The sequence below is a fragment of the Talpa europaea genome (genome assembly GCF_964194135.1).
Source record: "Talpa europaea genome assembly, chromosome: 11".
In the NCBI taxonomy this organism is placed as follows: Eukaryota; Metazoa; Chordata; class Mammalia; order Eulipotyphla; family Talpidae; genus Talpa; species Talpa europaea.
Genome location: NC_140078.1, coordinates 21,799,667 through 21,815,736, shown reverse-complemented (window position 1 = coordinate 21,815,736; position 16,070 = coordinate 21,799,667). Strand labels below are relative to the sequence as shown.

The following is a 16,070-nucleotide window of genomic DNA, read 5'->3' as shown; positions in this document are numbered from 1 at the left end:
ATCCATTTTGTTCCACGTCACCAGTTGACAGTTTTTCACGTCTGTTAGCTTATCTTCCCATAGCATATATAGTTTAACTAGGTATCTCTAAAATTACCTGGTTTCCGGGCCTCCCTGGTGGCGCAAGGGGTTAAATACAGCACTATAAAGCGATATGTAGCCTCTGCAACAGGTCTCAAGTTTGATCCCTGGCTGGCAGGGAACTACCCACATGGCATAGCAGACCTTTCCTGTCTGGCCCGCTGCTCCTCTCAGCAATGTATTCTGTCAGCCTGCCTATTCTGTTCCCACTCTGTCTCTAGTGAATCCTCTCACCATCCACACCCACACCTCTGGCCTGTACCCTAATTCTTGCATGCATAAATAAATAAATCCTTAGTAATAATAATAATAAAATAAAATTACCTGGTTTCCTTGGACAGACTTCACTTCAATCCTGCTTAGGGGCAAAACATTAGGGAGTAAGGCTTTTTGGAAAGGGCATCTACAATTCTGATACCAATTCTTGATGCATGGTGGTTTTTTCCACCATTAAATGGTTAACTTGATTTGATTCTGACACCATCTACCTGGAAATAGCTTCAGATCCCACAGGTTAAGGGCTTAATCCCTGACCACTACCACCCTTCAGGAGCCTGTGCTTCTGATCCATGATAGATAAGAGGTTCCAACAATCCTCTCTTTGGGTTGGATTAATTTCCCACAGAACTTTGAAAAACATTTTACTAGATCGCTGGTTATTATAAAAGGATATAACTTAGGAATAGCCAGATGGAAATTATGCCAGCAGGACAAGATATATTCCCATGCTTTCTCCAGTTGCAGCACTCTCCCTGCACCTCCATGGTCCATCAATCCATCTCTCTGACCCTGTTCCTTTGAGAGGGCTCTGTGCGACCATAGGGTTCACCTTTTGGGGTTTTGTGGAGGTGTCATTCACAGGCGTGATTAATTAAATCATTGGACATTGGTAATTGAACCCAATTTCCAGTCTCTCTTCCTTCCCACAGGCCAGGGTGTGGGACTGAAAGATCCATCCCTCTAATCACATGGTTGGTTCCCCTGGCAGCCTCCCTGCTTCCTTAGGTTACCTAGGGATGTTCCAACAGTGGCCTTATTAACATAACAAAAGACACCTTTTTAACTCTCCGCTTTGGAAATTCCTAGGGTTTTAGGAGCTCTATAACAGGAATGGTAATTAAGACCAAATGTATGGGGCCTCCCCGGTGGCACAGCGGTTGAGCGCTGGGTTGCAAAGCCGCCCGCCATCCCCTCAGCAGTGTACTTCGGTCCTTCTGCCAGCTCTGCTCCTCACTCTGGCTCTGGTGAATTCTCTCACCCTCCTGCGCTTCTGACCATACCCAGTGCATGTATAAACAAACAAACAAACAAACAAAATAAATAAATAAAAACATGCCTCTATTAAAAAAATTAAAAATTAAAAAAAAAAGACCAAATGTATGTTTCTTTTTATAAATCACTATCCGAGTCTAATGAGTTATCAGAGGCATAGACATAGGTGAAAAAATTTGTGGGGCAGAAAGAGTGAGATAGGTGTGGAGGATAGAATATATTCACACTTCCCTGAATTGCCTTGTAAAATATTCTGTGTCTGATGTAAAATACGTGGTATGGATTGAAAACAGAGGCAAATAACCATTAAATTAAAAAAAAAATTCCCAAAAGGTAGTTAAGTTATGTTGATCATCCCAATTCATCAAGGAGGGGTTTTGTAAGGTTTTAGCCAGTCAATTCTGGCTAAAAAACTGAAGATATGTACTATAAAATATCAAAAACATTTTCTCATAAACATGTGTACTTAAAACAGGAAAATAGTATTGTTCTTAGAGTTTACTTTTTTTTAAAGGATTTATATATTCATGCATACAAGAACTAGGGTACAGGCCAGATGCACGGGAGGGTGACAGGATTCACCAGAGACAGAGCGGGGTAATGAACAGGCAGACTAACTGAAACACACTGCTGAGGGGAGCAACAGGAGAGACAGGAGAGGTCTGCTTCGCCATGTGGGATTCTCGCCGGATGGCAGGGATCGAACCTGCGCTGCAGAGGCTGCGGACAGCTTCACAGTGCTGCGCTCAACTGCCTGCGCCACCAGGGGAGGCCCCATTAGAGTTTTAACTTGGATTCCCTGTATTCCATGTATTCAAGGGTACTAGATCCCCAAAATATAAATGCACAAAGTTGTTGTTCTTAATCATGATGTCTGCTGTGAGAGAAGAATTGTAGAGTGGTACAACTTTATTTTTTTTTTAATTTTTTTTTTTAAGATTTATTTATTTATTTATACAAGCACTGGGTACAGTCAGAAGTGCGGGAGAGTGAGAGAATTCACCAGAGCCAGAGCGGGGAGCAGAGCAGGCAGAAGGACCGAAGTACACTGCTGAGGGGAGCAGCGGCTGGCAGGAGAGGTCTGCGCGCCATGTGGGACCCTCCTCCGGTGGCTGGGGAGCAGCCGGGGATCAAACCGGCGCTGCATAGGCTGCGGGCAGCTTCGCAACCCAGCACTCAACCGCTGCACCACCGGGGAGGCCCTAGAGTGGTACAACTTTATATGGTATAGCCAAAGACCTTGTGGGATAAAAGAATCAGGGTGTGAGGAATAGCAAACCTATTATTATTGCCAGGGCATACGAGAGGGGTGAGAAATGGGCAGGGAAGTTGCACGGGGTTGAGTCATTGTGAAGCCATCAACACACCCCAGCAGGAGAGGAACATGGTTCAGTTCACTTCAGAGAAGTGAGTAACTTGTCCCATGTTATGTAGCCAGCAGGAGGAACTAGATTCAACTTGTAGTTCTTTGGTGACTCTACTGTAATAGATTCAGAACATGAAATTAGCCAGATTTTTAGATCTACTAAGAAATATCAGATATAAAGTATATTTTATCTCTTACTTTGTATTTTGATAATTTTTTGGGCTGGTTTACCCATTTCCTAACTGAGCTATTGATTTTGGAAGATCATTCTCAAAAACCAAGTTAATGTTTATTTTTCTAGCAACTTATAAAATTATTTTCTTTCTCTTTCTCTTTTTTTAGGTTGAATGCAATTCTCGTCTGAACCCTATAAATACGACTTTGCTAAAGGTAATAATGTGTCTTCTTTCTTTACTGCCAACCATTGTGAACAACTTACACATAGTTTAAATTGCTCTATTTGTGGACTAGTTGCTCAGAGAGAAGGAAAACTTTTCTGTTACTCGTTTTTTAAATTTTTTTTACTGAATATATCCTTGTTGTAAAAGATTGGAAAATAGAGACTAGTAGAGAGAATTAAATAAATAAAAATTACCCATAGTCCAACCACCCAAAAGTAAACAACCTAAGGTAAAAATAGTGGTGTTTTTTTCTATATATTTTTATATCATTAAGCTCATAGGTACTTAGAGCCCTGTCTGTGTTTTCCTCAACTTTTGATTTAAACATTTTCCTATATCATTAAAAACTTAATAAGCATCATGTTATGGTATTGTAAGAATTAAGATAATGGAAAATCTTTACATGCTATAAATCCATTATATTGGTAAGGAAACCTCTGGTAACATTCTAATGATGAGGGCAGATGCAATTTTTCTTACCAAAAATAGAGAGCAACTCTTCCACTGAATTTCTAGGGTTAGTGTCAAGTTTCTCCTTCTTTTGATTGTACCCCAGGCAAGAATTCAACCTAGCTTTTTTAGAGCCTCTATTGAAATGTTTAGGCACCTGACCTAGTTTGAGCTTCTATACATTTAAGTGCTGGTCTTCTGTTCTTATTGCTGCTTCTCAACCTGAAAGATCTCTGCTTTGTTCCCTTTCTCTTTGAACTGTGCTTGAAAGGGAAGTGCTGTCATTATAAGCATTGCATAGTTCCTGGAAATGAAGCATGAGATTAATGCTTTGAGGTTATAAAACTCAGTGCTCTGAGGTCCAGGTGATAGACAAACTAAGTCTAAAATATGAATACTCTTTAAGTATGTGGTTTCAAATTAGTTTTTTTACTGCAGAAATGCATCAGTATTCCAAAAGCACAAAACTTTATAGTAGCCATAGATGTGGTTATTTGGCATCAGAAATGGCGCAGACGGTTGAGCACAGTTCTGTGAGGCTGTCCGCAGCCTCTGCAGTGCGGTTCTATCCCTGCCGGCCTCAGAGCAACCCGCATGGCGAGCAGACCTCTCCTGTCTCACCCACTGCTCCCCTCAGCAGTGTATTTCATCAGTCTGCCTGTTCTATTCCCCACTCTGTCTCTGGTGAATCCTCTCACCCTCCCGCACATCTGGCCTGTATGCCGGCTCTTGTATAAATAAAATAAATCTTAAAAAAAAAAAAAAAAGAAATGGCCATCTACAATAGCATGATTGAATTGATTCTTCAGCTATTTGATAGCTATCCAGCTTGAAAACAGTCTTTTGCAATATACTGTCTCTGAATATGGGAACTGTTTTGTGTTTCTATCAGGTTTTGACTTTTTTTTTTAAGATTTTATTTTTATTTATTTATGCACACAAGAACTGGGGTGTAAGCCAAAGGTATGAGGGAGTGAGAAGATTTGCCAGAGACAGAATGGGGAGCAGAACAGGTGGATCCACTGAAATACACTGCTGAGGGGAGCATCAGGCAAGACAGAAGCGGTCTGCCGCACCATGTGGGTTAGGTCCTAGCCAGGGATTGAACTCATACTGCAGTGACTGGTGATAATGCTGAAACTTTAACCACCAGGGAGGCCCAGAGATTTTGATTTTCAAATGTCTTTTATTTTTAAATCAGTTAAGTGTTTGTTCCTGATCTTATGCTTAAAATTTTCAGGGCACTGTATCTTGTTAACCTCAAACTCTTGTGTCTTCTGTGGCATTCCAGTCTACCCTAAGGACAGTTTTCATGATAGTGACTAGAAACCATGGGGTTCGTATCTCCTTTTAAAAAAAAAATGCCAGCCACCCTGATAGGATGCTATCTGAGCACAGAATATGTGTAACAGGTGGAAGGAAGAGGGTGGGCTCTTGATTGGCTATCACAATCTGTCTCCCTGGAGCTTGTTAGAATTGCAGGTTCTTAAGCCCTACCCCAAACCTATTAAATCAGAATGTCTGGAGCAGGAACTCAAGAGTCAGTTTTAACAAGTCCTCTAGATAATTCCGATGCATGTTAACAAAACTTAATACTAGAAATCTTTCACAGGTGAGAATAACCTGCTGTAAAGATTTATGAAGTGAGAAACAGCTGCATCACTGAAACAGTTGGTCTAATCCAGCATTATTACCTGACTGGAGAAATTTCTTTTAGTCCTGGAGTAATGATAATAAAGAGTTTAAAAGAAATTTAGAAAGCCTGGTACTCTGGAAGTTAGGATCACACTATTTGAGAATTCTGAAAATAGCATTATTCAGGTGGAGGCATAACTGTGATTGAAGGTAGTCGTTAACTTCACTATCACCCCTAACAAAAAATTCCTACCTTGGGCCTGAAGGCTAGAGCCTGCATCTTACTGATTAATAAATATTGAGTAACCTTTTCAAATTTATATCCAAGGTTATTCTCAGGATCTGAGTCTTTGTATAAGATATATACTTGGGTGCAGTTAAACATGAATTTAACAATCCTGTCCTATTTGAAAGGGCTACGGATAGTCCAAGCATTTCTCTTAAGTACAATTCCAATTGACTTACATATTTTTCCTCTTCTAGATGGCAGACTGTGGTGGACTGCCCCAAGTAGTTCAGGTAATGAGATTTTTTTTTTAAAGCACCTATTTGATTTTGTCTCTCTGCTTATGCAAAGATTAATGCCTTCTTACTTTGTCCCCCTAGCCTGGGAAGCTCACCGAGGCCTTCAAGTACTTTTTGCAGGGAATGGGCTACAGTGAGTAATACACAATTTTCTGTCTTGCAAGAATTTATTGATGGATGGGGTCTTTTTGACATCTAGGGATCCCACAATTCTCAGGGCATAACATTTGTGCCAGCCAGCATAAAGTCAAGTAGAAACAGAAATATTGATGGAGCTTTCATGTGCCCATCTATGTAACACTTAGTAGGCACTTAACTTGTGCTAGGCACACTCTTTATAACCATGAGGGGTAAGTTTTGTTATTAGTCCCAATGTATAAAAGAGGAAACCGAGGCTCAAAGAGGCACAGGATAACAATTCAGCTGCAGAGCCATGATACACCCTGGCGGTATGACTCCAGAGCCCATGTTTTCAACCTCTGAAGCGTAGGCTGCCCTAGCTGTAAATCTGAAATTATGACTTGCATTTCAATTCAGCTGGCTAATGATTCCTGGCCTAGAGAAACACGGTGGTAACTCCAAAAGAAAAAAAGGTAATGGCCTCAGGTAAATCCATTCCAGACAGGCAATGATCTTCCAGAGTATTTTAGAGTGAGTCCGAGAATATGTCTTTATTATGTGCTGCTGTCCTGGTCCCTTGTATTGTGAGACCCCCAAGCATTCTCATTGGTGTAGAATATCTGTAGTTGTTCATTCTTGGAGTTTGAGGAAGAAAAACCCTCTTATCCAGGTACAGAGCTCTTTACCCAATAAGGTGACTTCTCTCCTATCTTTGATATCAGTGTGGATTATAGCCTTTGGGGAGCTGCCCTGGATAGCAGCTGAGTCCTGGGTACAGCCCTGCACCTGGCAGGCAGACCATGTATGTCTTGTCTAGAGTGGCTGTGTCATCCTGTCTGTGAACTACTACCAACCGAGCCCACACCCACCTCCTTCTGGCTCACTAAGAGCAGAAGTCCCTCTCTTAGCCCATTCCTTTCCTAGGAAACAGCTTATCTTCCAGCCCACTTATGGTACAGAACAGGATGGAATTTATCGTGGATAGCCTTTGACTAGTTGAGAGAAGTATCCTCTAAAGTACTATTGAAGCATCAGTCAATCTCACCTCCTCTCTGGGACCTTAAAATAAAACCTCCCTGGCTTAGAGTATTCTGTCAGTGTCTACCAGGCAATTGAGCCTGCCACTGGCACTCTTCAGGTCACTAACCTGCCTTTTCCTGTGTCCATCCTGCTTCCAGTCCCGTATGTGCAGCTCAGTCACCTGAGCACCGAGTCAGGTACCTTCCTCTATGCTGGCCCTGCCCCCGCCTTCTAGCCACGCTCTCCTGGCTGCATTGGCTGCCTGCAGCATGTCCGCGGTTTTCCTGTACAGTGAGAGCCCGATAGAACGTGGCTCATTGTGCCTCAGCCTACAGGCCCAGCCCTGATTCTTCAGGAGGAAGAAAGGAATGGGTTATAATAGCCAGGCTTCTTATCCCAAATTCAAAGACAAAGCAACAGCTAAAACTTATATAAACTTATAAGTAGGGTACCTCTTCCACCATCTGATCCCTGAGTTAACCCCAGACACAGGAGCAACCTTGATTCTAAATAGGAGTGTGAGAGCCTGTGCCCAGGGAACTCTGCAGGTGATGGCATCTTCGGACTCCCGCATTGAAACGACACCTGGAGGTGTGGCTGGTGCCTCAAGAACATAGGCAGGGAGGTTATGCCAGGTAACACCCTGTCCTGGCCAAGCCACAAGGACCTTAGCACTAAAGTAGTGACAGAAAAAGAGTCTGAGTTAAACACCCACCCCCAGAGCTCTTTCGTGACGGCAGCCTTTACCTCACTGCCTGTGTAGACACCGGCTGCAGGCCCATCTGCCCTCCCCTACAACCACACCTTCCTACATATCTCCTCCCCAGGTAGCAAGGGTCACCTGTGGACACGGGTGGTAGTCTCGTTGTATCGGGCTTGCACTGTGTTTGTGAAACACCTTCATACCTGTGTGATTTGTCTTTCTTTTGGTTTAATCTTGCATGCACTGCAGGTTTTGGTTACCTATTTGGTTCCTAAAGCCTCTTTCCTAATCACTGTATGATAGCTATACTCTGGACTTAGATTCCTCCTTGATCTGCTTCAGACTAGAATCAGCTGAAATTCCAACCTGTGATCAAAGCAGCCTTGCATATTACTGCTACCTAGAGCAAATAATGCAAAGTGAAGACGGCTATATCTTATCCTGGGTGTCACCTTAAATGGGTTGGGAAAGCTAAACATAAAGCTTTTTATGAACATTCTAGTTTAGCCAGACTTAACCAGGGCTACATCTTCTAGTCCTCTTGGTTCTTTCTTACAGTACCATCTGCCAGCATGACCCGGCTCGCCCGATCACGAACCCACTCAATCTCGAGTAGCAGCATCGGCTCTGGAGAAAGTGCCTTCAGCCGATCTGTCACCAGCAGTCATTCAGATGGAACTCAAGAATCCTCTGAGTCCCCTGATGTTCTGGACAGACACCAGACCATGGAGTTGTCCTGCTAAGCAGATGCTCCTCCCTTGGACCATACAAGTCCATTCTCCTTCAAATGACCACTCCATTATATAACATTTCATCCAGCAAACTGGCATCTACTATCTTTAACTCCTGCATGGCCACTGACTCTATCTGGTATCCTGGATTTATCATTCTTTCTGCCTGTCCACCCCCCTTTTTGTATGTACCAAGAACCACTTCCATGCCATTACTGTAACATTCCAACATCTTTAGCTGATCAAATCACCATATCTTCTCTTGCCAGCTTTTTCCTGTGCTTTCCTAACAATGTATCTGATAAGATTCTTTGATCCTGATGTATGTGTGTGAGCACGCGTGTCTGTGTTTATGTGTGCATAGTTCTGTGATTTTAGACATGCTTTCTTGTAGAGCTTCTGCAAAAAAAAAAGGGATTTTTTCTTTTTTGATTTTCAATGTTGTTTTTAGGGGAAACATGCAGAATGGGTTTCTAGGTTGGATAGGCCACTGCATTCTCTTTTGATTACAAATTGGTCAGCAAGATTTGCAGAGTGACTTCAGGAGAGAGCAGGTCTGAAGAATGTGGCAGATCATAATTGCTTTTGGGCTGTTTATCGATTAGAAGGATACCTGTTATAGTGTGGCCAGCCTCCTGTTCCTGTCAGAATGAATTCACATATTCTATAAACAAAAGGGAGGGAGATATTTTCTCAGCAGCCCTCTAACATGAAGTTCTCATGCAACATGGAGATTTTTCCCAAGAAGTGAGTGTGGCTTCACTACTGGACTCTTTGCACAGAATAAAACACCAGACCTCCACTCTGCCAGAGCAGAACTGCTATCCTTACAGTGTCTAATACCACTTACCAGACATCTGTAAAAAGTGTCTCCCAGCTCTCTAATAGAGAGTGTTCTATCCTTCTGTGTCCCCAAAAGGAAGAGGTCTAGCCTGAAAATTACATAGATGGTGAGGAAATAGCTGGGGGAGAGGAACAAATACTAACTTGATAATGTTTAATAAAGACAATCTTGATTTCAGCAAACTTAATGGAAGCTAATTGAAATTGACACAGAACATGTTTCTCGGGAAGATTCTTAATCCAGTGAACTCCCTTTTTGTAGGAGGAAAAGGGCCCGGTCTGTAAGGGCAGCCAGTCCAGGTAAAATTGTGTTCAGCCTCCTGTCTGTTGCTATGTGAGGGGGTCATTGCCAGCCAGAAAGTATCACTGGGAGGAGAGTGAAACCAGCTGCCACACAGCGAAGGCACAGCTCTTGAGGGCATTGAGATGTAAGCTCAGGGTCACAGTTCCGAACCTTAGGAAGGGCCATGTCAGACACCGTGTTCGCTTTCTGCTGAGACAGGGAATGTGTTACTCTGCCCAAGTACAACTTTTTACAGATTATTAAATAAAGCTGTATATGTCTCATTGTTACCTGATTGCTGGTATTATTTCTTTCAAGACACTCACTGGGAATCAGGGTGGGACTGAGGTTACTATATATGGGCTCCATGTTGAACATTTTCACATATTGATTGTTATCCCATCTAGTGAGGAAATGAAGGCTCAAGATAAATGATTTGCCCAAGGTTATAATAGTCAGCCCAGCCAGGATTGAATCCCAAGGTTCTTTGACATGCTGTAGTCCCCTCAAACTTAAAATCATGAGAAGCCTGACTGCAGCTTGCAATGAGAAGCTCTGGTCTTGGAAAGGTGTTCCACATTTCTGCTAGACCATCTGTGTGGAGTGCCTGGTTCTACTGTTCATGTAATCATCTGCAACTACTTGTCTCGGTTCCTCAAACAGACCAGGCTGTGTTTCTCCAGAAATGGCTCGTACTCACCAAGAATAAATTTCAGGAGGGCCTCCCCGGTGGTGCAGCGGTTGAGCGCTGGGTTGCGAAGCTGCCTGCAGCCTCTGCAGCGCCGATTCAATCCCCAGCTGCTCCCCGACCACTGGAGGAGGGTCCCACATGGCGCTCAGACCTCTCCTGCCGCCCGCTGCTCCCCTCAGCAGTGTGCTTCAGTCCTTCTGCCTGCTCTGCTCCCTGCTCTGGCTCTGGTGAATTCTCTTACCCTCCTGCGCTTCTGACTGTACTCAGTGCTTGTATAAATAAATAAAAAATAAATTTTAAAAAAAAAGAATAAATTTCAGGAGACTACTATCTCAGTTGAGTTTTGAATGATCCAGGAGCTACTGCTACCATAGTAAATGGAGATTGCTGTGTCAGAAGAGGATTTGTAAAATGACATGCATATTGTTCGTTCTGGTGGAGGAGATGAAACGGATGAATGTGGACAGATACAGGTCACCACGCTGAATTCCTGACAATATAGGCCGACACAGTTCTGGAGGGGATCTGATGGTCACAGTTGCTCTTAAAACACATTGCTCTGGGACTGCTCTCGTGGCACAGATGGTTGAGTGCATCGCTGTGAAGCTGTCTGCAGCTTCTGCAGTGCGGGTTCAATGCCGGCCAGCCGGTGAGATACCCACATGGTGTGGCAGACCTCTCCTATCGTGCCCACTGCTCCCCTCAACAGTGTATTTCATCAGTCTGCCTGTTCTGTACCCCACTCTGTCTCTGGTGAATCCTCCCATCCTCACATCTGGCCTGTACCCCGGTTCTTGTATAACTGAATAAATCTTAAAAAAAAAAAAAAACACACACACACATTGCTCTGGCCACAGTGTCTTGGCCACACTCAGAATGGGTGGCTGCCTACTTTCCCTCGTCAGCCTTGTACCTGGAGTCAAGCCCTACCTAAGTGCTCCCATTTGGGCCTTACCTCACTCATTCCTCTTATTTTCACTTCCTTTCCGCCTGTTGAGTCCAAAAAACCCTGGGTGCCTGCTTTGTGAGAGGCAAGGAAGTGGCCATGTAGCCTCTACACAAGATGATTGTGTAAAACTCCCATGTATGTGGTCTCACCCAGTTTTCATGGCAACTCTGTACAGTAGATGGTATTTGTTTACAAACAAGCTGGTGAGAGTTGGCAACTTGAGCAAGGTCATATAGTTTGAAAAATGTTCCCAGTTCTTCCAAAATAAATACATTTTTATGTTATTCAGCCTTTCATCAGGTACCTGCTATAAACTGGGTCCTTAGCACCTTCCAGTATATTTCCTTCTATTGAACCAGTTCCATTTTATGGGTGAGGAACAGGCCCAGAAGTAATTACTTTACAAATGATTGACAAACTAGTAAGCATCTGATTCTTAGGTGCCTCCCTGATTGGAAAGGGAGAGTATATAGTGGAATTGTTAAAAAAGAGTCCAGAAATGATCATTCCTTACTTCCTGCCTCATGCATGGACCTCACCTTGAGACCAGTCTGAAGATTTGCCTGTCAAAAAAGAATTCCAAGATTCACATACTCCAAACCATCAGAATGGTTTGGAGGCAGGAGCAGGAGGTGGGCCTGTGCTCCGTGCCCTCCCTGCCATGGGCCACATCTCATGGCTGTCACCCATCCTAACATCTTGGTTAGAACTTGAGTGGCTGCATCTCCACTCTTGCTCCTTCAGTTCTCCATGCCAACTGTTCATAGATGTAAATCTCAAACCAACCTTCTGCAGAAATCTGGATAATGCTGTGTAGTGTGAACTGAAGTCAGGAGTCATTTTGTGTTTTTTTTTAAGTCTGCCTCCAGCAATACCAAGCTTTCTAATAGAAGGGCAGCAAAGGGGTATGTTTATATAAATGTTAATAAGCTAGGAATTTTATGGATGATTCTCAAGCTTGAGGTGTGCAACAGAATGAATCACCTGAAGGATTTGTAAAAACAGATTGCTGGCCCAACCTGTGGAGTTTCTGATTCAGTAAATCTGAGATGGGGCCTGAGAATGTATGTGCCGAACACATTCCTCAAAGATGCTGAGACTGATGGCCTGGGGACCACACTTGGGGACCACTGTTTAGGTCTTACAACTCAATGTGTGGCCCCCCGGCCAGCAGCAGGGGCATCATTTGGCACTTGTTCTGCAGAATCTTGAACTCCACACCAAATCACTGAACTAGAAGTGTTGAGCAAGATCCTCAGGGAATTCCTATACATTTTAAAAGTTGGGTCACAGCATTCAAGGCTAGTCAAAGGAATCTCTCGGTATATTTTAAGATGCAGGTTCCTAGGCTGCATCTCTGGTGACTTAGAATCAGAAGATGTGGGAGGATTCCAAGATTCATACACTAACAAGCCCCTCAGGTGTTTGTTATGATCAGGCAAGAATGGAAAATTCCTGTTTATTTACCTTAGTTCTGTGTTCCTGGGGCAAGACCAAGCCACAAAGTCAGAGAAAAACCTCTCCCTCCAGGATCATGACAAGGCAGCTGCTTCTTCCCCAGAAACAGGAACTTGGGGAAGGTGGCTCCTCTATGGTTTGTGATGCCGTCAGAGGAAACGGGTGGTTGTGAGAACCACAGAGGCTGCAGATGTGAGCTGGGAGCCCCTAGGACCCTTTCAGAGCTCAAACAGCCCTGGGCCTTCTTGCCTTGTCCAGCTGTGCTTTCAAGAGTTGTCCAGTCGGGCATCACTAAGGAGCATGGGGCTCCTGTCCCATCCCAGGTGCACAAACTGCTGACAGCCGGTAGATGCGGAGCTACCCAAAGCGCTACGAAGAGCCTCTCTCTGGAGATTCTCCCAGACAAAAAGGTTCTGGGAGTCCGACTACTAGGGACATTGACAGACTTCCAGAAGGGCCCCCCAAGCCCTAACCTCACGGACCAAAGCATGCATCTTAGTTGAGCCCGCGCACCAAGCCTCTGATGACAGGAAACCAGTAAGTATGCTTGCTTTTGTTTTCTGATGACCTTAGGACTGTGAGGAAAGATGGTTCGCTCAGAGACAGGAGTGGGTTTTACAGTTGAAAAAGTAGCTCAAAGAAAAGGAGACGTGGTTCTGCTGAGGCTGTAAGAGGGTTGGTCTCTTAAGGGTCCCTGGAAGAATAAGACTTCCCCCTTCTACCTTGCCCCCCTGGAGTATTAGTATCCCCCTTTTTTCCTGTTCTGGTCCCATCTTGGCTATTTGCTTGCTGTATGACTTTGGCCCTCTCTGAGCCACAGCCATCAACATCAGTGAATAAGAGGAGTATGGATTATAATCTCTGAGACACTTTCAACTCTGGCGTCTGTGGCTTCTCTCAAAAAGGTGATATTTCTCAGTGGAAAGAGAGTGTGATGTCTCCCTTTAGCTCAGTGCATATTCATCACACATACCTCCACTGCCTTTCACACAAAACCTTTCACATAAAACCTTTCACACGTACCTTTCACACAAAAACAGACGTGGGTTGTAGACCCAGCCCTGCACTAACTAGCTAAATGACAATGAGAACAAAGTTGCCCTCTCCGGCCCTAGTTATTATATGTGAATGGATTTTCAACCCTGCCAGCTTCTCAAAGGGTCAAGTGAAAAATCCAAAACAACTATGGATAGTGTGCTAGTCTCAATGGCTTTTTACTGCTTTCTTCTCACTTGTCCTGGCCCCTAGAAAATGCCTAACACATAGCAAATTGCTCAAACACTTGTGTAACAATTAGATTATCTCTCTCAAAACTGTTGGCTAGTACAACCTCTTAGGCCTGACCATCCCTTGGAAGGGAAGTGATAGAGTCTGCTGGGGGACTTGCAGTATCAGTACAGTGTTCCTGCCTCCTTGGGCCCATCCCCCAACTCCACCTGCAGCAGGAAGAAGTTTCTGGGTTTAATGCAGGTGGTGATCGTGGTGATAGTCTTGTTGAAAGAGGGGAAAGGAAGCAAACCTTTGCTGAGTGTCCACTCTGTTCCAGGCTGCTCCACCTCTCCCCACTATGGATTGGTCTGTATCTGGTTCACAGATGAGATCTGAAGTCTCTGCCAACTCAGAATGCTTTGCCTGAGCTCACACAGCTCAAGCTGGTTGTTCGAATTAATCACTAATGCCTGCACAATTAAGTACAGGACCAGTACCTCATACATAAGAGTAAAGGAGAGGCTGGGGAGCAGGAGAAACGTTAAAAACCTGACCTGAGGGGTGCCACTTCCCATCTCAGGCTGTCCAGCCTTCAAGTTACCGAAGTCTGAACAGGAAGTGGCTACTGAGAGCCTTTTCCTATTAATTGCTGCATTTTGTGTTAAAAAGCTTCTCTCCTGTGAATACGCCCCATGAGAGGCAGCAGCAAAGTTATCCAGTTCTTTCCTGGCTAATGACATGAAACTGCAGATGCAAGACAAGTACCTTGCACAGATACACGGGTGTTCCATCTTCTAAGGCAGGATCTTTACTCTTTAGAATAGACCTGTGAGGCCTTGGAACTCACTCCACGATAATGATAATGACAGACCCCCGTTCTCACCTGGGCAGGGGGTGTTCAAAGGCAAAGACAGAGGCAACTGTGTTACCAGGCCACACAGCTTCAAGTGACAGTCCAGGGGATTGGTCAGTGAGTGTTGTAAATACCAGGTTTCCCTGGTAAGCCAAGCTGGTAAGAAGTGCAGACCCCTGTCGTTGGCACAAACTTGATAAATATCCTGAATGCAACCAGACTGGTATAAGTATGCCTTGTCTTTAAAAGAATGGAGTGATCTGAAAGAATAACATTTCCCCCAAAACACTAATAAAATGATGAAAAAATCAACATTATCCTGGAAACCTGGGAATTTGAATTATTCGAAGACAGCTATCCAAAGAGCTAATCATCATTTTCATTTACTTATGTATTTAAGTACTACATAAAATGTTGGAGGAGACTCGCAAACAAAAGGAGGTCCTTGCCCTCATTGAACTATAGAATAATGGCAGATTAAACAAGTAAGCATGCTAATGAATAATTAAAACTTGGGAAGGAGTATAACAACTGGGAGAGAAGGCGCGGCTCCCTGAGAGGCCTCTGCTAAGTGACTTTCAGGGAATGATAAAGGAAAAGCGGCCCCTGGCCAGGCTCTTCACATGTGTTATCTCTTGGACCCTTATGTTGGATGTTGTTATCCCCATTTTTCAGATGAGGAAATAGAGGCAAAAAGGGGAAGTGGTTCGATAACCAATTCTCCAAAGCTCTGTGTCATACTGTGTCATACATAATAATCTTTGTTCTGTGACACCAGCTCCCGAGCCTCCTAGGGTTCCCTTTGTTCACCTCTGACCTTAGCATGGGTCCTAGTATGTCTGAAATGATCTCTCTGTCCTACATTGTCTCCTGCCACCCAGGAAATGTTTCCAAGTAGGCCATAGGAATAATAAGTGAGGGCTGGAAGGTTCAGGGGACTCTTCCTGTGGAGGGATGGGATCCAGACAGGGCCAAAGTGGGAGAAGATGGAGCATTCCAGTTAATGGGAAGGAGCACAGCATACACCAAGGCCCAGAAACAAAAAATCAAGCATATCTACCCCATAGAAAAGATGGGATACAGGGCCTCCCTAGTGGCACAGCTGTTGAGCACTGGGCTGCAAAGCTGTCCGCAGCCTCCACAGCGCCGGTTCAATCCCCGGCCGCCAGTGAGGGTCCCACATGGCGCACAGACCTCTCCTGCAGCGCCGGCTGCTCCCCTCAGCAGTGTACTTTGTCAGTCTGCCTGTTCTGCTCCCCGCTCTGTCTCTGGTGAATCCTCTCACCCTCCCTCGCTTCTGACTGTACCCAGTGCTTGTATAAAAAAATAAATCCTTAAAAAAAGGAAAGAAAAGATGGGATACAGAGATAACAGGGTCCAGTTTGCAGAGAGCCTTCAGAGTCAGGTAGAGGTATGGGTGTGACAGGAAGGAAACCACTCACCTATGTCAGCAAGCAGTCAGCAGGGTTGAGTCTGCTGG

The 16,070-nt window shown here is 44.3% G+C and overlaps 1 protein-coding gene across 4 annotated transcripts in view; it reads left to right on the top strand.

Annotated features, from left to right (window-relative positions):
- NDRG3 (NDRG family member 3) overlaps nucleotides 1–8,316 on the top strand; it is a gene marked incomplete at both ends in the record, with an annotated part of 55,750 nt that extends 47,434 nt beyond the window's left edge. For 2 of the 4 annotated variants that reach the window (XM_084247463.1, XM_084247462.1), the window contains 5 exons: nucleotides 3,062–3,109; nucleotides 5,689–5,724; nucleotides 5,812–5,863; nucleotides 7,029–7,067; nucleotides 8,132–8,316. In XM_084247463.1, the coding sequence (XP_084103589.1) occupies nucleotides 3,062–3,109; nucleotides 5,689–5,724; nucleotides 5,812–5,863; nucleotides 7,029–7,067; nucleotides 8,132–8,316 (360 nt within the window). The remainder of the gene's footprint in view (nucleotides 1–3,061; nucleotides 3,110–5,688; nucleotides 5,725–5,811; nucleotides 5,864–7,028; nucleotides 7,068–8,131) is intronic. The other 2 variants (XM_084247465.1, XM_084247464.1) reach the window with 1 other exon arrangement.
- Nucleotides 8,317–16,070: the final 7,754 nt, after the last annotated feature.